At 38.7% G+C, this 25,835-nt stretch overlaps 2 protein-coding genes and 1 long non-coding RNA gene across 5 annotated transcripts; 1 reads left to right on the top strand and 2 right to left on the bottom strand.

The window, feature by feature from the left end:
• Positions 1–707: 707 nt before the first annotated feature.
• Positions 708–11,349, bottom strand: ECD (ecdysoneless cell cycle regulator). The gene is made up of 13 exons (XM_062611557.1): positions 11,121–11,349; positions 10,904–11,021; positions 10,627–10,714; positions 8,918–9,096; positions 7,997–8,189; positions 7,015–7,143; positions 6,389–6,514; positions 5,384–5,469; positions 4,550–4,656; positions 3,601–3,778; positions 2,494–2,561; positions 2,151–2,371; positions 708–1,540 (listed from the first exon to the last, which is right to left on the bottom strand). Exons 1-13 carry the CDS (start codon positions 11,308–11,310, stop codon positions 1,301–1,303), a joined length of 1,923 nt encoding a protein of 640 aa, XP_062467541.1. The 5' UTR covers positions 11,311–11,349; the 3' UTR covers positions 708–1,300.
• A 13-nt stretch (positions 11,350–11,362) lies between these two features.
• On the top strand, positions 11,363–25,475 carry FAM149B1 (family with sequence similarity 149 member B1). 3 transcript variants are annotated; one of them, XM_062611558.1, is made up of 15 exons: positions 11,363–11,506; positions 12,621–12,725; positions 13,215–13,347; positions 14,314–14,456; positions 15,103–15,222; positions 15,786–15,956; positions 17,705–17,892; positions 18,141–18,271; positions 18,846–18,899; positions 19,359–19,471; positions 19,996–20,202; positions 21,980–22,106; positions 22,427–22,552; positions 23,493–23,574; positions 25,334–25,475. In XM_062611558.1, the coding sequence occupies exons 1-15, from the start codon at positions 11,457–11,459 to the stop codon at positions 25,414–25,416; spliced, it is 1,833 nt and encodes a 610-aa protein (XP_062467542.1). In that variant the 5' UTR covers positions 11,363–11,456; the 3' UTR covers positions 25,417–25,475. The 3 variants fall into 3 exon arrangements, with proteins under 3 accessions (XP_062467542.1, XP_062467544.1, XP_062467543.1); XM_062611560.1 differs by having other exon boundaries at positions 11,381–11,506; positions 15,180–15,222; XM_062611559.1 differs by lacking the exon at positions 11,363–11,506 and adding an exon at positions 11,550–11,895 and having other exon boundaries at positions 15,180–15,222.
• LOC134160000 (uncharacterized) lies at positions 13,192–25,338 on the bottom strand. Its single transcript, XR_009963399.1, has 2 exons — positions 24,416–25,338; positions 13,192–16,005 (listed from the first exon to the last, which is right to left on the bottom strand). It is a non-coding gene; the product is annotated as an uncharacterized LOC134160000 (long non-coding RNA).
• Positions 25,476–25,835: the final 360 nt, after the last annotated feature.

The following is a 25,835-nucleotide window of genomic DNA, read 5'->3' as shown; positions in this document are numbered from 1 at the left end:
CAGAAACAACTTTTGCTACTTTCTGCTTTGTCAGCTAAAATAATGCCAACACTTAACATGCAAAAACATTAAAACGAATACTCCAACTAAATGGACTCCGAACCTTAAAACTAACAGCAATAGTGTACTTAAAAAGCAATTAGGTGCACATTCAGGATCAACCAGGCTTTTATATCATTGAATGCTATTTTTCTGAATATGTTTAAAGAACCAACCAACCAACCCCCAAAAAACTCAACCAATAAGCTTCTCTTCTAACAGTTAAGACAATTTATTGTTGTGTGAAAATAAAGAAAAAACAATTCAGAATCTGGTAGAAACCCACTCACATCTGGCAGGACTGCATTCTTGCTGTCTGTAAATCAAGAATTTCTACGTATTTTATTCCAAGTTTATCTTGTTAAAGCTAAATCCTACTATCTAGAATAAACTTTTCATTCCATGTGACAGCAACATGCCAAACGCCTTCTAGCTACATTTTCACTGAAATACAAAACAAAACTGTTCAGACTGGGCTCACATACAGCTACTGCTGGCACGATAGCAACATTCAGCAATAACAATTGCAAAAATGCCCAATTATGAAAATGCTTTAACTCCAAGAACTTCCAATACTGCACTGAGGAAGCCATTTATACCTTCAAAGAAAAAAAAAAAATCTCCAGTAATCAAGTTATATTTCTGCTTTTATTTAAATAATTCAAATATTTAAATAATTCAAAAATACTTATAGCCAATATTTACATCCTCAAACCAATTACTCTTCAAATCCTCCTGGTTAATACAGAACAGACTCTTTCAGTAATTATCAGAAGTTCTTACAATGAAGCACTGTACTTTTGGAAAAGCAATTAAGCGTCTGCTGAACATTTAACCAGCATTCCCAAATCCACAAGAGAACACTGCTCCTGTAAGATGGTATTCCTCCATCTTCCCCTAAGGCAGCAGCTTTTTCAGAACATGAACTGCTTTCCCAATATTGAAACCTCCTAGTAAAAGGTAAAAGGACATTCTAGAAGTATGCCAAATTGGATCACTGATTTGAAAAACTGAAGATGGAATTTGTAATAAAAGTTTAATTCAAGTCACATCATTTTTCAATTTTCTGAAAACATTAGCACTGTAAAAATCTTCCTATCCAAGATAGTATCCAGATGGCTTTTGCAGATAAATTCACTTTTCATCTTTCAAGTCACACATAACTAATGCATAAAATGCTTTAAATTCAAACCTTTTGTCTCTTCTTCCAAACACTGCTAGGCCTTCTGTGCTCATTTCTCAAACAGCCATGTCTTCTGAATTAAGACAGTCTTTTTTTCTGTTGCTCGACAGAGCCAGTACGATCTGCATTTTCAGGTAAATACACACCCATGCTCTGTAAAATGTTAGAGGTGGGGCCTGCCAGTCCAGACTGAGCACTATAGGATTCAAGCAAATTAGCTACTAGGTTCATATCCACATCAACTGGTGTCAATTCAGTATCTTCAGCTCCAGAATCATGGCCAGTACTTTCGCATTTAGCTGCTTTAACAGAACTTGCCTATGGTGAGGATAAAGAGAAAGTTTATCAAATTGTTTAAACATTTAAAAAAAAACCCAACTACAAAAAAAAACAACAAACAAACCCCAAAAAGAGAAATGACACAAGGAAACAGTTCTGCAGCCAACAAAGCTTAGTACATTCCACACTGTCTTGACAGACAGGAATTTAGTCACCAAATGCTCATGCCAGTTAAAAATTATCACTTGCCATTATATAGAGTAAGTTCCAAGAGAAAGATGGAAAGGGTTACTGAGTTGGGGCTCAGCTTCCTATGGGAGTTGAAGAACTACAGGAACACAAGAAGTCAAGCTGCTGCTGTCTGCCTTACTACTAAACCAGAGTAAAACAGGGAAATTAAACTAAGTTTTGGAAACAATGTGCAAGTTAAAACTTAAATATTTTGCTTAAAAAACAAAAAAAAAGCATGGCGCAACTTCAGCACATTTTTCTTAGACATGGGATTACATTTTTTTTTAGTAATTAGTTCACACATGATCAGAAAACAGAAGTTTCTGCTCACATTACTCAGAATGACCACTTTTAGCGTATTTCCTACTGAAGCTCTCAAAATTATTATGCTACAAACTAAAACTCAAAGCAAACTTACCCCTTTCTTTTGGGTGGTGAAACTTTTACCAACATTGGTATGTGCCAGTTCACGGTCCATCTCATTCATGTATGATTTGAGACTGCCTATAAGTTCATTAGGTGATACCTCCTGGTCAGGCCTTTGATTTTCAGCATCGAAGTCTTCATCATCTTCATCCGAGAAATCAAACTGCTCCTCTTCATCCAGATCATCAGAATCCAGCTCTTCTGAATCTGCCCCTATGTTAGTACAGATACCAAGCAAATCAGCGCAGTGCCCATGGATGATGAGAAGACCCAGGAAAGGTGAGTAACCATGAGATAATTTGATAAAAACAAAAGAATAATGAAGCAAATCTCACCTAAAATTCTGTCTAATGCTTTCGTGAAAGAATCTACGTCAAAGGTAACATGGGAATCATCAGATGACCTAAAATATAAAAATACTTTTAAATAAGTAAAGCTTTTATGCTTGCATAAGCCCCACTTAGGCATAAGCCATATGGCATACTGATTCCTCCTGAGCCTAGATTAAAGTTGCAATATTTGAACTGATGGTCTTGGAAGTGCTTACAAGTCTGAGGCCTCTATGAGTCAGAAATGAAAGAGCAAGTGGAAGAATTCAGAGGGAATAAACCCAACAACTTTAATCATCTGTCATGGTCAAACAAATACTGCACTGAAGACAACCAAAACAAGCATGCCTGAATCCTTCTGGAAGGAAGGACTGGAACTTTAGACAAAGATTTAAAATGCTGAGAATATCTTGAGGTTTCCTGCCTAGAAAGAACACCAAAAGCTTCATTCTGATCTCTTTCAAGGCTCAGTGACTTGGTCGGGTTTGTTGCTTGTGGGGCTTTTTTCTTTAAATAACTGGAAAAATAGTACATGATAACTTAGACACTAATTAAACATGAATTAGTTAAATACTAATTAAAAAAGTTCTAACACTAATTAAGAAGGATCCAACAGCTACAAGTAGACCCCTACACACTTGCTACAGCTTACACAGCATTATTTACTCAGTATTAAATCTATTAAAAAGAACCTAGACAATTCACTACTGACACTTTTCTAAATTAAAGACTTGCTCACACAACATTCACACTACTGGCATTCTGCTGTTGTCCAAATAGTTAAGTATCTTCAGTTAGCACTTTTCTTCCACTATTAGCAACGATAGGGATCCACACTGATTCATTTTTCCCGTTTCCAGGTGTACATTATGTATTTCAGTAGTGCAAAAAAAGGCCCAGTACAGCTGAAATAGCACAACTTCCAGCATTTTTACCTGTACCAGTGTCTGAGTGGTCACCAAGTTGGTTTAAAAGCATCCATATATTCACTACTAACTTGGGTTTGTTTCAGGCCTCTGCTAAGTAGAATTCTCTGCAATAGAGTCAACAAAAAAGCTGCAGCAGAATGCAAACACATTCTACACCAAACACCAAACTTAAAAATACTACTACCATGGCATTTCTGCTCCTTCATGTGTTGAGACTTTGGATACAAAAGCCTTCATACTTTCAGCAACTGTCTCCAAGTCATATTTCTGCTCTTCCTCATTTGAGGACTGAAGGGACTCACTTCCTGCCTCCTTCAGCATCTGATCTAGATCATCTGGTGTAAGCTCCAGCCAACTGTCATCTGAAAGAAAATAGGACATTATATGTTATTCTGCAGAAGTCTGTTAACCCACAAAGCCCAATCCATGTAGTTGAAAGTACTGCTAACATTTGATTGCTTATTTCTGCACTACTACATTTTCACAATGATACCAGATAACAGAGGGTACAAGGCAGTGAGAAGCTGAGCAGAAGAGAGTTCAGATTTCATTTTACTACTTTGAAACTCCATTTTACATGCAGCTTAAACTAGCAGATCTTGTTCTAGTCACACTTCAACTACGATCATTAACACTAAATGTGGATTTGTGTGCATCATTCAGAAATCTAGACACTGGCAACAACTACATTTCTGTCAAATGACTGAAAAAGAAATCTGCTATACAAAGTTTATGCTGGCCTTACATTGGCCATCAGAGTAGACAAGACAGTAATTAACTTTGTATTGTCAGTATTGGAATTGGCTTATTATTACAAAATGTTTAAATACTTTCCATGTGGTAGACAGCTGACACAAAGTACTTGGTCTGGCGTAAGTGTGCATGGTGTTACTGAACTAGTGGTATCAAACCAGAAACTGGATTATGTATCTTGCCAATTCACAACTCCAAGCTTTGTGGCTTATACAATGAAATGGTTGCCTCAATCTTAAATGACAGGCCATTGGTAGCAGTCACAGGATAGCAAACAAACTAAGTAGATATGAAGACTGCTACACTGCTGTGAACATCCACCCTCTCCCCCTCCAAATAATCATTTGTGATTGGAATAGTCCTACTCCCATTATGCTCACCATCCTCTGGAGGAAGACAAGCTGCTTCTCTCTCCAGTTCCTTCAAATCAATGGTTGTTGTCTGTAGCAACGTCAGGATTTCATCACCTGGGCTCACTTCAACACAGCTAGAAGATAAAAAAATCAGCTTACCAAAATGTATTTTTACTAGCATTACAGTGCCAATGGCATCACACACTCAAATTTGCCATTATTCCTTCTGTGCAAATACATCAAAAGATAAGTGAATTTGTGGGAAGTACCAGAATAGTGCACAAATAGTATTAGTCAAAACAAGACATAATAAATTACTATGTCCCTCTTGATGGTTCCAAAGCCTATTTCTTATGTTTCCCTTGTTCTTTGTATTTATGTTATCTTGGTAAACATTAGGATTGCCAAACAGCACAGACTGGAAATTCAAGCAACTAACAGTCAAGATATTACGAGCTGGCAAACCCTCAGATCTTTTTGCAATGAATCTTTTTGCATTTGATCTTTTGGAGAAATGTACAGCCAGCTGCCCGTCTTGAGTAAAGGAAGCAGATTACTACATACTTATTATTCACTGGGATTCCTTTTCAATTAAACTTTTAAACACTTTCTATAGCCAACCAACCAAATGATGCTTTTCAGTCACTTCTTAACCCACTTGGAATAGCTTAGCATTTTACAAAACCAAGATAGTTACTCAAGCAATAACTTCTACTAGTAGAGAGTATTCTAAAGGAACTAATATCCGTACGCCCTAGCCACATGTTAAGCGTGCAATGAAGAAAAGAGTTCAGACTATTTGTAATGAGTATTAAAAAAGTACTTGTGTATGATTACTCATGATTTTCAAGTAGCTCTTACCTTTCTGGCTTGGGAACAGATTGCTGGAAGTAATCTTCTGCCATATGCAACAGTTCCGAGTACTTAGCAGATCCTTCCATTTGTCCCTGTTTAATGCAAGTCACAAGTATGAATCCAAAAAATTCTCCCTCCCCTTCCTTTTCACAAGGAAGCTTCATAACAACAACAATTTGTCACACAGAAATTTAGTGCTGAGAAAATCAAACAAGTAATACAGCTTTGCCATGTATACGTGGAACAGAATATAGGGAATGGGAATAAAGTATTTTTGCAGTCAAGTATGAACTGAAGTCTTATGCTGCAATATCATATGGTATACACTAAAAACAATCAAAGACTACTACGATTCCCACAGGAGGGCAGATTTACCATGCCCATGTTACAACTGTACAGGAATTGTGAATAAATCTGTTGTTTAGGAATTACCCACAGAACTGGCATTGCAGTACTGTAAGAATATTGTCCTTTTCCTATACTTAAAAGATACTAACCTAAACATGCTGATAGAATTGTCAAATTTTATAACCTTCAAATAAGTAGTCAACTTATGTTAAATTCATAGATGTTTAACATGTAGTCAAAGGCGTCTTTAAACCAAAAAAAAAAACCAAAAAAAACCAACCATGAACAAAAAAATACACTTACAAGCTCCCAAATGGGACTATGGATGTTAAGTATAAACCTTTAAGAATATTTAATTCTAGAGGTAGAACAGTGAAAATATGTATAACGACAGACAAACATACTGTGGGGTTTCCTTTATTCAAGTATCTACTCCTTCTTTAGATGAACAAATTCATCCCCAAATCCTGCTTTTTCCTTATTACAAAAAGAAATTAATTAATTTCAAAGGGGAACAAGCTGCACATACCTCTGTTGAAGTCATTCATTCATTTTCCATAGAGAGAAGCATTAAATTTCTTTCCTTGCTGTAACTACTAACCCAAGTTCAAAAGCTAAACCATGTTTTTTCCCAGAATGTTTAAAAGACACACACAACTTCACCTTGAAATAATTTTTCTCCTTGAGGCTGCTGAGGAATCGCTCCCACAGAGGACCACTCAACACATTTCTCTTAGAATCAGGAGATACTTTATTGCACTTGGAGCACAAAATTTCAAAGCCATGAGCCTGCATAAGAGATGCAAAAAAAGGTTCTCAAGATGTGACAAATTTAAGTGCGCCTTTAAATGACTGCATAAAAACCTGACTATCGTTGCATTCCTGATGCTGACATTTCAGAAGCAGATGCCAATCCCAATTACATGTCAGGTAGTAGTATTTGTTTTGGAAGTTGGAATCTCTCTTTCTGCAGCAATAATGGATCATTTTAATTTTGCAAAATTTCTCTACATCGGCAATGCAACACAGAAGACAGACCTATAGTGCACAAGCCACTCCTTACATACGCATGAAGGCTTTACTTGTATTTATAATCTATGGAAGTATAAGAGTGCTCTGTTCTATAAAAGAAAACTCCTATGATTCTGTACTTCCAGAAAAATGGCAGCTGTGAATTTGCTCACATTTTTCTGTATAAGCAGGCAACATACAAGCAAAGAGTCATTTCTTAGGCACAGGTAAACAAGCAAACTAAAGACTAAGCACAAAACACATGAAAAAATAATTACCAGTTTCATGCCCAGTTCATAGGCTTTGAATTGAGGGTGAGATGGGAGGGGCAGTGTGTATCCACTGCGTCTATCTGGAGCAAACTTCTGCTGCACCAGTTGAGCATATAAACACTTTGTGAAAGTAACCTGAAAAAGCCAGAGCAAAGGAAAAACACTCACTGAAGTGTAACTATCTTGTGTACAAGCATCAGCTTCCAACCACTCTAATTTTGCTTTAGAGCACATATATTACAGATGATATCTGAGGCTGTAGTCAAAATACATCTTAGACACATTCACCTAAGATTGTTGCTTTTCAGATGTCACAAAGTATATTCCAAGTTGACATATCTGAATAGACTTCATGCAGCCTAAATACATCAGAAAAATGCCCCAGCATTCATGCCAACAAAGTATATTTTAAAAAAGGCCAAGTACTGTCCCAAATTGACAAAACCAAAGCTGAGATTTCAACAGTCTAGAAGTCTAGAATTTGACTGCAACTCTTATTTTCAGGAGTCTAGGGGTATTACTCTGTAATCCAAACTTATCTGATATGACACTGCTTGGAGAATGCTCATAAAGCACCTCATAAAACAGCTTTCACAAAGCTGTGTAAGCACAGCTGAGAAAGTAAAAAGCCTTGGAATAAACAGCTAGTGGCTGTAGGAGCAACTCCCTGTGTTGGCTGGCAGTGCTGTCAAATTGCTCTGATCACAGAACTAGGTCAATTTACTTAGCACGCCATCTCAGCAGAGGAACTACCAGCAGTAACCTCTGATTTCAGAAACACTTATCTCATGATTAGCCATGTCAATCTGAAGGCAGAAAAGCTATTAGCGTCATGAACTAGAAATTCAGGTCTAGTGCCAAAAGAAAAAAAATCAGAAAATGCGCTATTTTAAAAATTAAATTTACATATTTATATCACTTGACCACAGAACTTCTGCCAGCTACAGAACCTAATTAAATGACAAGCTGCATTAGAAGGATCGCTTACTATGGTCATCACACGCTCCTCGGGACGGAAAGTCTTAAAAGGGCGACATGCTCGTAAATCCACAGGATCTCTCAGGTAAAAGGCCTGGACTGCTGCAGCCACCAAGGAAGGGCGCTGCCTCAGCACTGCCACAATGCCTGCTGGAAGGTAGCAGTGGGCTTGGTGAAACGAGGCTTGAATTTTCTCAGGATACCTGTATCACACAATAACAACACAGTGTAGTAAATGTATTGCAAGCCCAAACCACCCCTTTATTAATTATTATTCCCTTTTTTGCTTTAATATTATTATGGGCCAAGTGCCAGAACATCATTCTAAACTAAATTTAAAGCTCAGCTAACCTAACATCTGGAATGTCTGCTTGTATATATACATATATGCAAATATAAATATCTAATTAAATTTAATTCCCACAGCAGTAAAATGAATCACTGTGAACTTGACTACATGTCCATCTATACAGTACCCTTCACTGCACTGAGTGCAGAAGTCACCTGGCTTACACTGCCAAAACCTTGTAAGAAATAACGTACAATGCTGAACACAACTGTGACAAGTTGACACTCTGAAAAGTGTTCTAGTTCTACATTTTAGTTTGTAATCTTCTTTCCTCCCGCTGCAAAGGCTCCTAAAGGCTCACAGAACTTTTCAGATTATTCAGTACAAGAAGGATGTGAAGGAAGAAATAACTCTTGTCATTGTCAGGTGTGGCGTCATAGCAGTGAACCACTTTCAAAGCCCCCAGATCACAGCATAGTCTACAGGACAGTGGTCCCCCTCTTTAGAAGAATGCCACCAAAAAAACTCCAGCTGGTGGCTTCTGAAAAGGAAGCAATTTTATCACATCTAACAGAAAGTATGCCAGACAGCCCAGAATCAAAACTTACTGTTGCAGAAGACCAAAATAAAACACCCACATACCCACTGATGCGTTTATACACTGCTGTTCTAATGGGTTCTGCAGCCAGGAACTCCTCCGAATGGTTGGATAACAGTGTTAATGCCTGCGAGATTGTCAGATTGTCAGCAGATGGGTTGTATTCCTTCTCTTGACTCTCTGACAGTGGAATGATGTGTAGTTCTCCTTTGTAAAAGAACACCTGGCAGATAGTAACACTGTCATCAGACAGAGTAAGAACAATCACACACTAAACAATGGAGAAATTAATTTAATATACGAATGCAACTGTTTAAACACAACACATTTTATTATTTTAGTGTGAGGTGTCCCTGCTTCAGTGTGAGGTGTCCGTGCTCATGGCAGGGGAGTTGGAACTTGATGATCTTAAGGTCCTTTCCAACCCTAACTGTTCTATGATTCTATGATTTCAGGAGCTACATATGAACTCTGCTGGATCCTGATCCCAAGAACTGAATGTAATATTGTCAATTCCCTCACTCTCCCCATTCCATTAAACGGAAGAAAAATATGGTCCTGGTAGCCCAGCTACAGGCTTGCAACTCATTTTTGCTTTGTATTCCACCCCTTTTCTTTCCAAGAGTCTTCTGGCAAGAAAAAACACAAAACCAAAAATACCCAAAATCTTTGTTCATGAAAAATTAAGTTCTTCCCATTACAATCCATAGCCAAGAAATTCAGTGACATAGCTTCTAGCAATCATCAACAGCAAGGCGATCTGGCTGCAACCTCCAGGTGAAGGAGTCCACTCATGGAGTTATGCCAGAGTCAGTCTGTCTCCCCACAGAGTCAGCAACACTCCAGCATTCCCCACTCTGAGGGCAGCAAAACCTTATGCCTGAGCATTCAAGAATATGGTAGAAAAAACACAAGTGGCTATATTAGAGCTAGAAAGTTCAGGAGGATCTAAGAGTGCTCCTAAGTGCAGTACTGTAGGTTTGTACTACACTGCCAAATACATTTCAATAGTTCCAGTCTTATTCAAGCCTTCCTTGCAGTGGAGTAACTTAGGAAATGGAAAGCTGGTCAAACTTACTGATTTTACAGATCAATCAATAGCACGATAGCTTCACTGCCTTCATATCTGCCACCACAAGTAGCAAGCTTCAAAAAGTTCAGTCAGCTCTTCATTATGGGACAACCCATAAAGAATTAATTATGCAGAGTCATAATTAATTAAAGAATTAATTAATAGAGTCAGATCCAGCTGAACAACACAGACTCACAGCCTAGCAGGAAGGTCTGCAGTCTCCATATGAACATTTGCTGTTAGCATAAAAACGTGTAAGAAATTTCTCTTTCTTTCTTCCATCAACAAACCAATTCTAGAAGAACAACCTTATACCTGCAACAATTTCCAGGTATCCCTACAGCAGTTTCTCAGTCACTCTACACAGCATTCTACAAGAGCACACAGGTAAATCAAGTATCAGAGATTTCCAGTGGTTAGGTCTCTCGTTCAACATCCACGGCAAGCAGAAAGAAGCTCATTAAAACTAGAATAAAAGACTGTGCTGAAAAAAAACTATGTTGTTAATTAAAACAAGTCTTGAGCCTTGACCAGAAATTTCTTCACTACTGAGGGCTAGACAGCAGTCTGGATTTTCAGTGGCAGTCAGACCACTTGGTTACATAGAAGTTCAAGAGAAAACTCCAACTGGTAAAGATCCATTGCGAGCCACTTGGCAACATGTACGTAAGTTTTACTCACCCTGTTGTCACTGTTCTCAGGATTCAGCCACTTTGGGAGAAAATCAGCTGCTTCTATCAAGAGAAACTCCCCATCGTTGTCATCGATCCTGGCCAAGCAGAAATTGGTTTCTTATCAGAGAAAGTCTCACACAACACAATTAACACGCACTTCCAAAGCCATGTCTGCTTTTTATTTTAACGTTAAGACATGACCTCCCGTCAGGAGGTCCCTTCGCACCCCATGCCCCAACCGCCGGGCACAGCACTGGGCCCGCGGCGGCGGTCGGAGCCATTACCTGGCCGCCAGCCCCGGGAACTCCCTGGTGATCTCCCGGACGAGGTAGACGATGAACCACTCATCCTCCACGTTATCTCCGAACAGCGTGGTGCCGCCGAGGTGCGCCGGGATCTCGCCTGGCCAGGGGCGAAGAGAGGCGGCTCAGCGCCCTGCCGGGCTTCCCTCACACATCCCGCTTCCCTGGCTCCCCTCACCCCCCGTCCCCCGAGGCTCACCCCGCGGCGGCACATAACGCAGACGGAAGGGCTGTCTCTGCCAGATATAGGTGGCAAGGAGCGGCGCGAATCGCACCGCGACGCCCTCGGCGCAGCGGCGGAGTAGCGCCTCGCCGGCCGACCCCGTGGCCGCGAAGAGGCAGTAGCGCACAGCATCCTCCGCCACCGCGGCCTGCCGGATCGCCTCCATGACAGCAGGCCGAGTCGGGCCGCGCTGCGCCGCGCTGGGCAGGGCAGAGCGGGGCGGTAACGCGTTGCTCCGCCTCCCCAGGGGCGTGGTGCGGCCATGGCGGCTGCGGGCCGGCGGTGGCCGGCGGCGTCGCGGCGGAGCTGAGGATGATCTCGCGATACGCCCGGAAGCCGGTGCCTCCCGGCGCTCTGGAGATGTGAGTCGCTGCCGCCTCCTCCTGTCCCGCTACCGCCCGCTGTCCCTGCCCCCGCCGCCCCAGCCAGGTCCCGCTCCCGCCCGGTGCCGTGCTCGGGCCTGCCCGCCTCGCACTGCCCTTCAGCCCGAGAGCCGGGCCCTGTGCCAGGTCGAGGCCCCGGTTACCGCGTGTCGTTGCGGGCGCAGCTTGCCGGTAACGCCGGGGTGGGCCGAGTTTAACGCGGAGTTGCAGGGACCCGGTGCCGTTACCGCGGTGCGGTGGCGGTACCGGTACCGAGGCAGCTGCCGGCGGTGCTGCCTCTGGAGGTGCCGGGCGTGGGGGACAGCCACGGTAACGTGCGCACACGGATCCTGGCCAGTGAGCGTACTCGTCGCTTGGAAAACATAAGTGTGAGAAAACGCGATTAAATCGTTGGTCTTGTCCTCTCTTTTTTTGACCCAAGAGTTCACGGGAGCGTAGGCGCTTTGGGGTTTGGGTTTTGGTGGGGGGGGAGCGAGAGGTTTAAACAAAGACAACAGTTCGGTAATTCGCTACTACTATGCTTAATTCAGTCGTCTTTTCTGAACAGCAAAGAAATGACAGGAGAGGCAGCTTCTTTACCTAAGGCTTTTTGAGCTGATACCTGGGACAAGACTTTTGCTCCTGCATTGATACTTCTCTGCCTCCAACTATTGTGACTTTTCTCGTCCTTCTTTCCTGAACATATAAACTGGAAAACAAACAAAAAAAGGCAAATACTATTTCTCCTGGCTTGCCTGTGCATGGTTTGGTGGCTGCTCTTGTTCTGTTTGATTGTAAGTCACCTACAGGCATAATGAGATTGTATCTGCTTTTAGAGAACTGTAGACTAATTCTCAACATTTTAAGAATAAATGAAGACACTGAATTTTAAGCAAAACCCTTTAACTCCATGTTTAGCCTAGAGTTAGTTTTGATACATTAATTCTAAAGCTTTGGTAACAAAGATTAGCCTGATATTAATAAATGAGCTCTGTTATGCAAATTAGTGCATTCCTTAAAAGCAGGGAAAAAAACAAACAAAAAACCACTGTGGGACCTCCGTAGATATTTGTTGCTGTAAGTAATGTCAAGTTCCACTTCTTGTCTTATTTAGACAGGGACTTCCAAAACACACCTTGCAGCATCACCCACTGCCAGAACCAGGAGCTGAGGTGCACCCAGCCACACCCAGGGCTGAAAACCATGGCAAGACCTCAAGGTACTCATCATAACATAAAATGAATCGTTGTCTGGAGACAATGGGAAGAGCAGGCACCTATTTTGGCAGTAATAGAAAGCATGTAGCTGTGTTCTGTTCCCATCTCGCAAATGGCTTGGGTCATCTGATTTTAAGGCAGAAATGAGGAGAAACGATAAAATAATTTCTGACTGCTGCAGAACAAAGACTGGAAATAGTCTGCTGCTTAACTGAGATAATTTTTGGAAAATCTATGCTTTGCTTGACGTTGAGATTTCCTGTGTCATTGGGATTATTAGTAGTTACAGTTGTTACAATTACTTGTGTACTGTAGGTTCTGCTTAAATGCCTCTGAAGTAAGTATTTACCCTATGAAAACTCTTAGCATTGCCAAGATCTATTCTGATATGTTTTCTGTTGTATGGAGAGAAAAGTTTGTCATTGTGTATTCTTGGGTGTTTTCTCTTTTTTTTTTTTTTTTTTAATCTTGACTCAATATATTCATTTCAGGGAGTCTGAAATCCAGAAGGAATCGGATTATCCTTCTGTTACTCCAGCTGATCGTGGGAATTCATGGTCTGCTATTCAGGGTTATGCTGACGCCTCCACCGAAGACAGCTCAGCCTTCTCTTGGGGCTATGATGTGAGTAGAATATAACCATTCAAGCCAAATCTAGCACACTGAGTAGAAAGACATTTGAAATACCATTGCAAATACACTGCAGGATAAAAACGAGGATTGGATCTCTCCCTAAATCATAAAAGAACATCTTTACCTCTTCCCCATTATTCCTTTCTCTCAGATTAAAACATACCAGGCTCATGTTTCTCAATTAATATTCTGCATTTTCATCTAGCATTTTGAAAATGCAGATCATGTAAAGCATAAGTTTATCTGTACACCATAATAAATGCTGCTGTTGTGGAATCCCAGACATGAATGGATGACTTTCAGGCACTTGGTGTGAGTTTATCAAACTTCTGCATACTTGTATGTTTCTCAAAATACAGTAAGACCATAAAACATTTTAATCTAGAAATATTTATTTTATTCTCTGTCTGCCCAAACAAAGCATGCCATTGTTTTCTGTGAGGTAAGATGGAACTGTTTAGATTTTAAATTACCCAAGAACTGACCCCATTTTCTAGAACATGTAACAGAGGTCCCAAATATCCATCAGTTGCACAGTGTAACACACCATCCTGCACTGGTTTCTGCTTTGCTGTTGTTTGTGGACATGGCAAGCAACAGATTTTCCATTACATTAAAATGTCGATGAATTTTATACTTCCTGTTCTGATTTCTTTTCTGTAAATTGCTATTTTTTTAATATAACAGTACAGATATTTTAAAATGTTTTAATAGCTAATCTGTAGTGTCAATGAAAGCTTTATGTGTAAACATCAGTCTTAACAGCAGTCTGCATCATCACTGGAGAGAAATTATTTAAAGTTAATGTCTTTCTGTGAAAAAAAAATAGAACTGGTTAAAGTCCTACTAAACTTTAAACAATTAATTGCCTTTTTCAATTATATAAAAAAAAATCTATTTAAAACCCCCCTCTGAATGCTATTCAGTAGGTATTTATTGGATAACTTTCTTTTCTAGGAATTTGATAAAGCTGCCACACAGCAAGTTGAACAGATGCTCAGACAAACTGATGAGCTTCTCTATGAGCAGACAGAAAATGAGCAGGTTGAGGAACTGCGGGAAGAATGCCAGCAGTGGACATCCAATTTTCCTCATCTCAGGTATTGTATAGACTAATGCTAGTACCATCACAGTTATAGGTAGGGATGGAAGCAGTTGCTTTTAAAACAGCATTAGTAACAGGGTGGTTTTATATAATTCTGTAGTATTATAGTATAACTAGAATTAACTACTTATAACTAGAGATAAAAAGATCACTTTGGTAGTCTGCCTGCCATTCTCATTAATAAACATCCTGCTATCTCGCATTTGGTTCCTTCCTAGAGGATTTTTGCTATTTGCAACTGACTTGGCCTTAACATAGCCAAATTCTCTCAGAAAAGATGTATGGTTGAGCTGAAAGCCATGTGCTTAAAATAATATAAAAATCCTTCTGCCCTAGTTCAGCGGTACTTATGGCTGTCTAGAAACTTACATTTTAAATCTTGGCTACATGAACCTGAACAGTTTCATCCACATTCAAAAGTCTTCCAATTAGCAGAGCATAAAAAACCAAGCAGCACTTTCTTAATGTATTTACCTGACTCAAAGCAATCTGTACTAGAAAAACAACTGAAACCACTTTCAACTGTCATAAAGAGAACTACATAGAATTCTTAGGATTTGCTGCTATGTTTTCTCACACTCTTCAATAATCATACTGTCAGTGTTTTCTGATGTGTTTATCCTTTGCTTTTGCCATGGCAGAGTTGTGGGGAAGCAGATTGTGATCCCCACAGATGAAGGGTATGGATGGTATTCAAGTTTACCTTCTGTCAGTTCAGGTTCCTCAGATGTAAGTTCACCACCAGAAAAAGATTCTCATGAGTAAGTACCAGTGGTTAACCCAGACTGTACCAAGGTGGGAAGGTAATTTTGTTCTCAGTAGACTGCAGTGGCAAGCTTCTTAAAATGTGAAGCCTAACTCCTTTCTGTTAGGCTGAGTTTTGAACACAGCATTCAAAATGGCAAGACTGCTTGTTGCTAACTACAGTAAAGTGGACAGTAAATAGAAATACCTTTGCTGCTACTGACTTCTTAAGAATATGTATGTATTGTAGCTGGTTTTATTGTTATCATCTATTAAATTTGTATAGAACTTAAACACCACAAAGCACTAGTTTAGTGGTACTTTTATCATTTAGTGTTTTAGGATGATTTTTAATTAGCTTTGATTTTTTTTTTTTATTTTTTTTCCCTGAAGATTTAAGATTCTTGGCAAGAATTAAAAATATCCAGGCCAAAGTTTTTCCTTTAATACATAATTTGTTGGCCTCAATACTGCTCAGCCTTAACTACCATGTTGTCTCTCAGTTCACAAAATGCTGCTATTTGAAATGGAATAACAACTTGTTTTAATTTCTGCTTTCTGAAAACTGTCACTTGTTCAGATTTAGTGTTTTTGGCAAGAAGGTACCTCTTTCTGTTACTCCCATTCACAAAAAGGCTGACCGTTCCAAGTCTCCGACCTTGTGTTCTCCAGAGAGTGAAGAAGGTGAAAATGGAGTAATTGTCTCTGAAGGCATAATGGAGGAATATTTAGCATTTGACCACAGAGATGTGTAGGTATTGAATATTAAGATAGTAGCTAGTATCAGTATCCTGGAATTCCTGCAGTTAATACATAAACAATATATATTAACAAAATATATATAACATATATTTGGTTTTGATGTTGATAATTTCTTTTTTGATAAATTGATAGCTGATAAATTTGATGAATTTATTTCTTTATATCTTTTCCCTAAAGAACTTTCAAAGGCCTGAGGTAGGATGCTTGGGCACTGGAAATTCTCCCAATCCGTTTCCTAGAAGAATTTATTTTGATAAATTATTTTTCAGATTTTTTTGGGGTAGGTTTTTATACTAGCCATTTTTGTGCCTGGTTTAAATAGTTCCTTCCATCATAACTAATAGCCTGCTCTCTATGTGCATATTTAATAAAACTTATTTAAATGGCATTTATTTTTTATACTAAGTCAAATTCATTGCTGTTTGTTACGCACTAGCAGTGTGCTACTTTGGTTTTGTACTGGAATTTGGGTGGAATTGTACCTTTCCAGATTTTAAGTGGTAAATTAAGAATTGGGAGTGGATTTGATGCTTGCCAAGAAAAAAAAATCACTATTTTTATCTTAAGAAGAAAGGATTAAAGTTAGTATAAAGAAGATTCTTTTTGCCCTTCATTCAACCCAACAATATGAACATATGGCCTGGGTCAGGACTCTGGGTGGTACTGTAAGTTGCCAACTACTTAACTGGTTTTAAAAAGAAAGCCACTTAACTGCATGGACCATGAGATTCAGGTTGGTAGGTGGCATGCTTTGACCAGGCCAGAGGGACACTGCTGAAGCAAACAATATTGCTGTCTCTGTGAAACAACAGTGGAAGTATTACAGCTTTTTCTAGAGGCATCTCCTTAGTTTTTCTGGGTCCCCCCCCACCCCGCCTTGTAGTTTTTGGATGGTAAATACTAATTTAGGGAACATACAAGAAAGCCGTAACGAATATACTCACATCAGTATTTTCTCTCTTCTATAAGGTTTCTTTTGGCTGATGAACATAAGCTTTTTTGTGCAGCTGTCTTCCAGGTTTCACACTTCAGAATACCTCTTGCATTGTGGAAGAGCACAGCAAAGGCCACTTGCTGCTGTGTATTATGTTTTTTCTTCCCTCTATTGATTACATGTAATTGTCTAAAAATGAATGAAGCCTGACAAATGAACAAATATCACCTGAACTATTGATGCTTGTTTTTTATAAATACTTAATTTTATATTTCTATTTTTATATAAATATATTTAAATATATTTACATTTTATCTATACATCTGAAAATATTTACATCTAAATTTTTGATAATTATTTTTAAATGGAACTTTGCCTTGGTAACTAATTTATTATTCATGAATATCATTTATAGTGATACTGTGTGGGGAAAAGAAGGGGTGCTGTAATGAGGTGATTGTCCCTGTCATTTCTTATTTAGATCAACAGTAGATTCTGGAAGAAACGAAAGTTCAAGTGCCTGATGTACGGAAGCTTGCTTCTTTCACTATTACGCTGTTATTTGATACTGCTTTCAGAAAATAATACTGTGTGATAAATACAAAACTTCTCCTGGAATTTCAAATTGTATTTCAAATTGTTAACAGCTTGTCTTCAAGCTGTTTGGCCAGCTGCCTTCACCTATTTCAGGTTAGGAGAAAATGGAACAGAAATGCAGCATTAGCTGATCCTATTAAATAAATGCAACAACATATGACAAAGAAAATATGTTTATGGTACAAGTAATGCTTATGTTTTTACAGGGAGGAGGAGTTGCATGAGAGGAGAAAGGGACTGTCCTCTGGTAGACACAAACTGGGATTTCCTCCTATTTCTCCATATGCTTGTATGAAGGATTCTGTGCTTACATTTGTGTTTGATGATGTGTGGAGTGAAGTCATAAGCTGCATGGAAGAATTAATCTGCAGACACTGGGAAGGGTCAGCCTCTGGTAGGTTAAACTGAAGATCCAGAAGGGGATTTCAGTTTTCAATTTTGCGAGAATGTAATGAGAGAGATTTATTTTGGGAATAATCTCTTCGGGGGTGTACGTGGTGTATTCTTCTAACAGTGTGAGACATGCCTTCAAAATATTTAACAGAGCTTACTATCTGAGAGGACTCTCTTCACAAAAATAGCACAGTCCACAACCAGCAATGCCAGTCTGCATTGACATGAATTCTCTATTGCTTTGCACAGATGATGAGAAAAATATTGTAGCAGTAGAAACAATCAGAGCAGATGCTGGAAGTGCTTTGCAATTTGATCCTCTGCCAGTGTTGTTACCTCCTGTGCCACAAACTAAAATGCCCTCAGTGACTTCAGATCTGGTAAGTATTTTTAGCCATCCGTTTTGTGTATGGATGAATCAATACAGTGCAACCTAAGCAAACAGATTCAAGTACATTGAGAGATTGTTTAAATACATGACGAGTTTGGATTTTGTGTGAATTCTGACTGTCCTTTCCAACACTTAAATTCTGTTATTTCTCAGTTGCAATATTTTAGTTCCTGCTTTTCTCTTTAAAACTTGGTTATGTATTGGACAACTGTGCTGACCGTTCATTAGTGATGTACTTCTTTCTACATTTTAATAATATTTGATCTAAACTGTGAGATAGAGGATTGCATGATTGAGATCCCATTCTCACTAGCTTTAACTCAGCAGGCAATAAAGGGCAAATCCCACCACAGTTATAAAACAGGTTGGTTTTTTTAACTCAGACACTTAAATTGGACTATATTACCTATTTTAGATTATCTGCTCCCAGAGGGGTGAGTGACAAAGTGTTATCTGTTATTCCATTTTAATTCAGCTCTTTCCTTCTCATTTCTTTTTATTTTTTTTTCTCCTTTATTTCTACCCTCTGCCTCTTCCTCATGTTCCCTTTGCTGTATGTGTAGTGCTCAAAACCCAGATGTGGCCGCAAAAGCAAAAAGAGAAGAAAAACACCTCAAGTATGTATGCTGGAGAGATTAAAGCTCTGGTATTTTCTATCTGCTATTGTTAACAGTGGGTGGAATTTGATGTTTTTCCAGATCAGTCTGTATTCCACAAAAGGAGTTTGCAGCTCTGTTCTTGACAAAAAATGTTGACATACACTGAAAATTAGTTTTATAAAGCTTGGAATTACAGCCATTGTTAGAAGATCCTGCCATGCAAATGAGAAGCTCAGTTAGAAAATATTAAGTATGACATAGCATGGTAGGATACATTTTCTAAGCACTACCATTTGCAAGAACAATAGGATGAAAAAATGCCTTAGACGGGGAAATAATGTAACTGAGTGTATGTCTGGATATCATGGAAGAAATTAATTTCATTCTTCCAAAATTCCACACAGGGACAAAAATCTATAAATACGTGTATATGTCTCTGAAAAGTGTAATTTACTCCCTTATTTTTTAAATTTTCAGGTAAATCTCTCTCAAGGGTCAAGTACTGGCTCTCAACATAATCTAAATGGACTGATGGTAATACAGGGGATCCAGCTACAGCAAAGGAATCTGCCTGTAATGGAGAAAACGCTGTAAGAACTACAAATTATCTGTAAAGTAGAGCACCCTCATGGTGAGAGGGATTCACCCTGAAATATTGAGAGATAACTGTCTACACTGGAGAAAGCAACTCTCAAATGCTTTCCTGCTTGGTTGTTTACTTATTTGTCTTCTATGAAACAGTATATTTCTAGAACAGGTTTTCTGTTTGATTGCTGCTGGTTTAGCACTTAGTGAACAGCCGTGGCATCGGCACTGACACCCTGAAAAGAAATTAAGATGGCATAGAGATTTGCTCAGATCCAAGAATCTTCAATCGGAAAGTTCATAGTTCAGTGAAGAAAAAAAGATAGGCTTTTTTTTTATCTTTTCCATCCCCTATTATTTTCTAATTTGGCTGTAAATTACTTTATATAAATTACATAAAAAAACCTCACAAATTGAACATATCATCTCTATCCACATGTAATATTGTTAATGTCACATGTAAATGAGTACTTTATAGGTGTCAGTCAGGTTGACTATATCTCTTTTGGTTCTGTAATTCTTTTGTTAGGGATCTGGATGACAAACAGCTGGGTTCCAGTTCCATCCTCTCTAACAGAGTGTGGCCAAATCGTCCATTAGAGCTCAGCACATCATCCCTGTCACATTCCACAAGAAGGCGAAACCCACCGCCACGTACCCTGCATCCCATCAACACAAGCCACTCTCGTACTGGGACCCCAGGGTCTGTGGATGATGTCTTCAGGAGAACTCAATTGTATGTTTTAAAACCAGTTTCTCACTGCAAGTTACCATATCTAGAGAACCCAGTTTATACTAAAAGCACTCAGTTGAATAGAAAGAATATGAATGATTTGATTAAAGGAATTAACTACCCATTAAAGCACAATCTCCCTTGAAAAGGCACTAAAGTTGGTATTTATTGTGCTACAAGCTGTGATTCAATGAATCACATATTTAGGTAGTTTTGTGCACTGCACAAGCAAATACCACCATCTTTCTTGACACTGGCTTTCTTTTTCTATAGCCTGTTTTTGAGCTGTATTTTGTCTGTATTTTTTGGAGCTTAAACTACCTGTTGCTGTTCTAGTCCAGAGTGGGTATAAAGAAGGTGCCCATTTTAGGTTATCTGACCAAAGGATTTTTAATCAACTCGGTAAATCCTCAGTTACATCTAGAATGTCTTCTTTTTGTTTGGCATAATGATCTGAGTGAATGTCATTTAGAGGGACCTTGGGGTATCAGGAAACAATGTAGGGTTTAATATGCTCTATTCCACGTGTGTTGTAAATTAACAGTTTCCTTTTAGTTTCTCAGCTTACCTATAAACTCATTCAGCCTGGTTTGTTTTTTTGTTTTTTTTTTTTGTCACATACTCTGTTGAGGTTTGGTCCTTGTCCCTTCATAACTGATGTTTCTACTTCCAGTATTTAATGCTTCTGTTCCCTTTCCTCAGGCTTTGTTCAATCTAATGATTGTTAACATCTCCCGTTTAATACCATGTATTTTTAAACGTATGCACTAGGAAAGTATTTTTTAAAATGCTGATTAGTTTTTAATGCCTCTTTACAAGACATCCTTCCTTCAGTCAACTCCAGAACATGTACAGAGCTAAAACCTCTTGATCATTTCTAGCACTTCTCAAACACACAATAATGTGCAGACATCTTTCAGGTGAAAAGGCTTTCCTAGGAAGAGGTTTTATCTAGAAAAGAAAACTTTCTCTTTTCATGCCTTCTGTGACCAAAACTTAATAAATTTTACATTTTATGTAACTAGATTAGTTTAGCTTCCTTTAGAATGCTTCCAAAAGCCTCTTGCACCTATTACTTCAAATAAACAAAATATGAAGAAGGTGGAAGCCTTATTTTACCCCAGATGTTTTACATGATGGTTGTAATAAGTGAAAGAGCTATACTCTGCACTAGCTTTTTTTACCTGCTCTGCTTAAAATGCAGGCCACTGTTGTTTTATAGGCTTGTTGCATAGCTCTAGGTGCTAGTCTGAAGTTAGCAGTACTTCATCCTAAAGGTTAAGAACAAAGAGCAGAAAATAGTGCTGTGCCTGGGAATAGGCAGACAAGATTCTACCATTGTGTGGTAACTGCACATGAAGATAACATATATATATATATATATATATACATATATATACACACGCACACACCCCTTTGTTCTGCAGTACCAGCTGCACAGGACACTCCAACAGGCACTGGATGCATTTTACCCAGCTAGCTTTTACATACACCAATTTCGGCTGGGGTATTCATTCTCAGACTCACTTTCTCTATATGCTTAATACTAAACATTCTGAAAACTAGAAGTTTTTGTTAATAGATGAAAAAGATTTCTGCCAAACTTCACATATGTCTCCAGTAATCAGTCTTAACACCAGCATCTTGTGGCAAAATTCTTCAATTGTTGCTTACTTTTAACATTGTCTATGTAATGCCAAACAAACTGACAATACTGTGTGTTTACACCATGGCAAACATAAAGTGTATGTTTTTTCCTGTTCTTATTGGTGCATTTCAGTCTGACTGCACATGAGCAGCTTACCTCACCCTCCCCACTGCTGCTAAACCGAAATAATCTCCTACCACCTATTAATACCACCAGTATGGCAGGTCATGTGAGCACTGCAGGATCCCAGAGGCAAACGGTAAGAGGCACAATAATTTAATTTTATTATTCAGTAGTCTAAAATTGCAATGAGTGCTGATCCAATTACCAAACCCAAGAGTTCCAGTTTATTTGTTACCTTGTGACAGCAACTGAAATGATGCACAAAAAAGTCCTATCAGTTTTGACTATCAGCATCACCCAGAGTCAACTGTTTTAATTCCAGTTAATGCCCGAATTTTTTCCTCTCTGTAACTAGATGTAAAATGGTTGACTTGGAAAATCAGCTTTAATTTCTAGGCTAATTATTTTAAATGTGCTGCTGCAATAAGGAAAACTTGTAACTGTTCTTCAATGCAGAAATCTCGAGGGAATTCAAGTCGAGCTCACAGTGTAACAGCACAAGAAGATACCCACCAGCAGCTACAGGAGCGGCTTCTCTTACCTGATCATTTATCCAAGCCTAACACAACCAACACATTCTTGGTAAAGCATGCAAATTATACCAGATCATCTTAATTTTCTGAATAGGGTGCTCTGACAGTTAAATATTAATTGAGAAGCAAGGGTCATAGGCAGTCAGTGGCAGGGAGTTCATCAGATTTGCCACTTGATTAGATACTCTCACTTTAACAGAAACATCATTGCTTGGCACTTCTGAAACAAACAGGGCAAGTCACTTGTTCAGGATAGCTAAAGCACTATAGTCCTCATAGCCAGCTCTGAACTACATCTATGTGTAGTTGCTGGTACTAAACTTTCCTTGAAAAATGGAAGTTTGCAATGCTTGTGCAGAAAGCTAAGTATTACTTTAGGTATAACATTTAATCTATCACCCGCACTGGTAATCTAGCATCTTCTGTGAAGGCTTAAGAACTGTGAGGTAGGAGAGGATGCTTTAAAGTTTTGCATAGACATGAAGAATTAACTTCTGCAGCTATATTCAGAAACACTGCTTTATTGCACAAGTTTTTTGTGCTGTCAGTGTCCAGCCTGGTTCTGTATTAAATTCTCTTGGTTTAATTTATTGAAACACAACTGCTAGCTTGTTCTAACAAAGAATTTGGTCTAGGCTTTAAAAGCTATCATCTCAACAGTAGAGTTTAAATAGCTGCTTGTTCTGTGTATAGTTTCAATATCCCTGACTTAGCAGGTACAAGCAAACAAACTTTCCGAAGTCTACTGTGAAACAGAACTATTTCCAGAAATGTTGAGAGTGCCTTTAACTGTGGTCATTCTAAGTACGAGTGTTTTAAAAGAGTATTTTCTACTCCTAAAGTTGATTTAACTCTTCTTGAAGTTGTAAAAGCTCTACTTAGACCTTTACCACATCTTAGATGTGTTTCATTAGTTTGAATCTGCATTATCATCTCGATGTTTAAAGATTTTTGTCTGCAAACATAAATAATGTGAACTTTCTTTTCAGCTAGATCCACAGCGCCGCCGTTCTTGCACTGTTATTGATCACAGTAGTCAGTCTCGGACAAGCAGAGGATCAATAGGTTCAGGTATGCTCATCAGTCACAGAATTTAATATCAAGGAAGAAGTAGGCTTTTAGGACAGGGATGCATTTCCTACATAGGTAACTGTGTTCAGGAAGCTTTTCAAAGTTCTAAATATATTTTCCATTATACAGGTTTTATAGTTGCAAAGAATATGTTTGGGTGCAGGTGTGCTTTTATTACCACCTACTATTTTAAATCATTTAAGGAAGCTTCATGTAATCAGCCCTTGTGGCTCTCATGTCAAAGGTAAAAGCAGGAGTTGCCAGTTTAAACAGAAACTAGCAACAACTACTTTCTGTCAAGGGGATTTCTTCTGCTCAACTGTATAACTGAAAAAAATTGTCTTATATCCAAAGGAAACTTATTTGCACTGTATCTGAAAGGTATTCTACTAGATCTTAAAATTGTTTTAGATCATCTTGAAATATATTTTAAAGCCAGTAACTGTACAATTCACATGCGTACTCTGAAATCACGAGTTTCTTGTACTGTTTAATTTGTAAAAATTGGATAAACTTAATGGAGTTACTTGGCATAACCTAAAATGAATCTCACCTGAAACTACGTATTTTTAATTAACCAAAGTGTCAAGGCAGCAGGAAGGCAATTTTGGTGTGAATGTAATGCATAACTCTTCCATGTTTTTTGTCTTCCTTCACTGCAAAGTCATCTTGTTTGTGGTTAATACGCTTCAAAAACAGTTCTCATATATGCATTGGAGTAGTTACAGAGTCATAACCAGGGTTGGGTTTTGTTTTTACAACTTTCTTTTTTATAGCAGGAAGCTACAGTACTAAGCTGCATGTGTGTACACAAGTGTTACAGTAGACCAGCGAAGCTTACCCTCAGAGATTTAGGTTTCGACCTCTTATTGCACACACAAGGGCTACCCTAGTCAGTTGAAAAGGATTTTGTTCACAAGTCATGGTAGAGCAGAAAGTTACCTTTGTGCCCTGGAACAGATTTTCTGAATGCCATCTTGATAGCTCTCAGCTGAGTTTGCCTCAAGCACTCATTGCTAGCTTCAATATAAAGTCAAGCATCACCTCTACCTGGAAAGGGTGGCACAGAGCACAGTGTTAGATGCACTTTCTGAAAATGAGGTCTGTTAAGGCAAGTTACACTGGACTCCTTTCATCACAGTGTTTTGGGATTCCTTATGATGTTGACAGAATTTCCAACATAAAACTATACTAACAAGATATAATTGAAGGTGCAAAAGTTAATGTAAGCTGTGAAGGTTAAAGGAGCAAGTACATGGGTCATTATTAGAAGACAGGAGCAGTCTTCCTGCTTTTTTAATAGCACAGTGGCCTATTACCATTAATATAAGTAGTCCAAGAAACATAACTTTAACAAAGGCACTAAAGTAACTTGTTTTTAAACAAGGAAGGAGTGGTTCCTACTGAAATGAAAGAAAATACCTGCTCTTCCCACCCCCACCCCCCCAAAAAAAAAAAGTCAAACCAACAGATTAACAGTATCTTTGAATGCAAGATGAGTTTTACAATTTAAATACTGGATGAAATATCAAGGAATACAGTAGGTCCCTGCAATGCAGCAACAATGAAAGCACAAACTTTGTCCCTTTTGGAAGGCAAATCACTTGTGCAAATTTGAGACAAGTTACACATAATGCAGTTGATAGCCATGTATTAGAATAAAAAGCATGTTAGTTTTAAGCTAGCAGAGCTGTATTTGGTACTTAGTTTTAATACTTTCTGGAGGTCTTAAAAGTTGTACATGATCTCTGTTTATTAGGTCTTCAGCTGCATAGGTCTGTGAAAACCCACAGGCGAAGCGGATCAGTCACAAAAAGCAAACAGGGGTCTAACGTGCCATGAAGCATTCATCCATCTCCACAGAGTCATGAACCACCTCTCATTCTCAGCAATGTCAACATTGTTTACAGAGTTTTCAAACACCCTTCCTTTTGAATAGTTATTTTTATATAAATCTAAGAAGCAGGTGCCAAAGATTAGAAGGGGTATACTTAAACATTCCATTTTCTACCAGAAGAGTTATACTCCAGTGGAAGGGTGATCATACTCCGGTGGAAGGGTGATCACACTCCGGTGGGCAGTAAAGCCTAATTCCTAGAAAATCTATCAAATGCTCTCAGTCGTTGCTGTTTTCCCATTACGGGGTTGTGACTGGATCATGTTGTTATGGGCAGGTTCTGCAGAACCTGTTGATTTTTCCGTTAGCTTTACAGAAAATTAATCAGGCCTTCCACAGCAATAATAACTTAAACTTTTTAGAA

The sequence above is a fragment of the Pezoporus occidentalis genome, unplaced genomic scaffold, assembly GCF_034315485.1.
Source record: "Pezoporus occidentalis ecotype Australia unplaced genomic scaffold, CSIRO_AGI_Poc_V1 ctg155, whole genome shotgun sequence".
In the NCBI taxonomy this organism is placed as follows: domain Eukaryota; kingdom Metazoa; phylum Chordata; class Aves; order Psittaciformes; family Psittacidae; genus Pezoporus; species Pezoporus occidentalis.
Note: the sequence above shows the minus strand (reverse complement) of the source record. Positions and strands in the feature narration are given on the sequence as shown.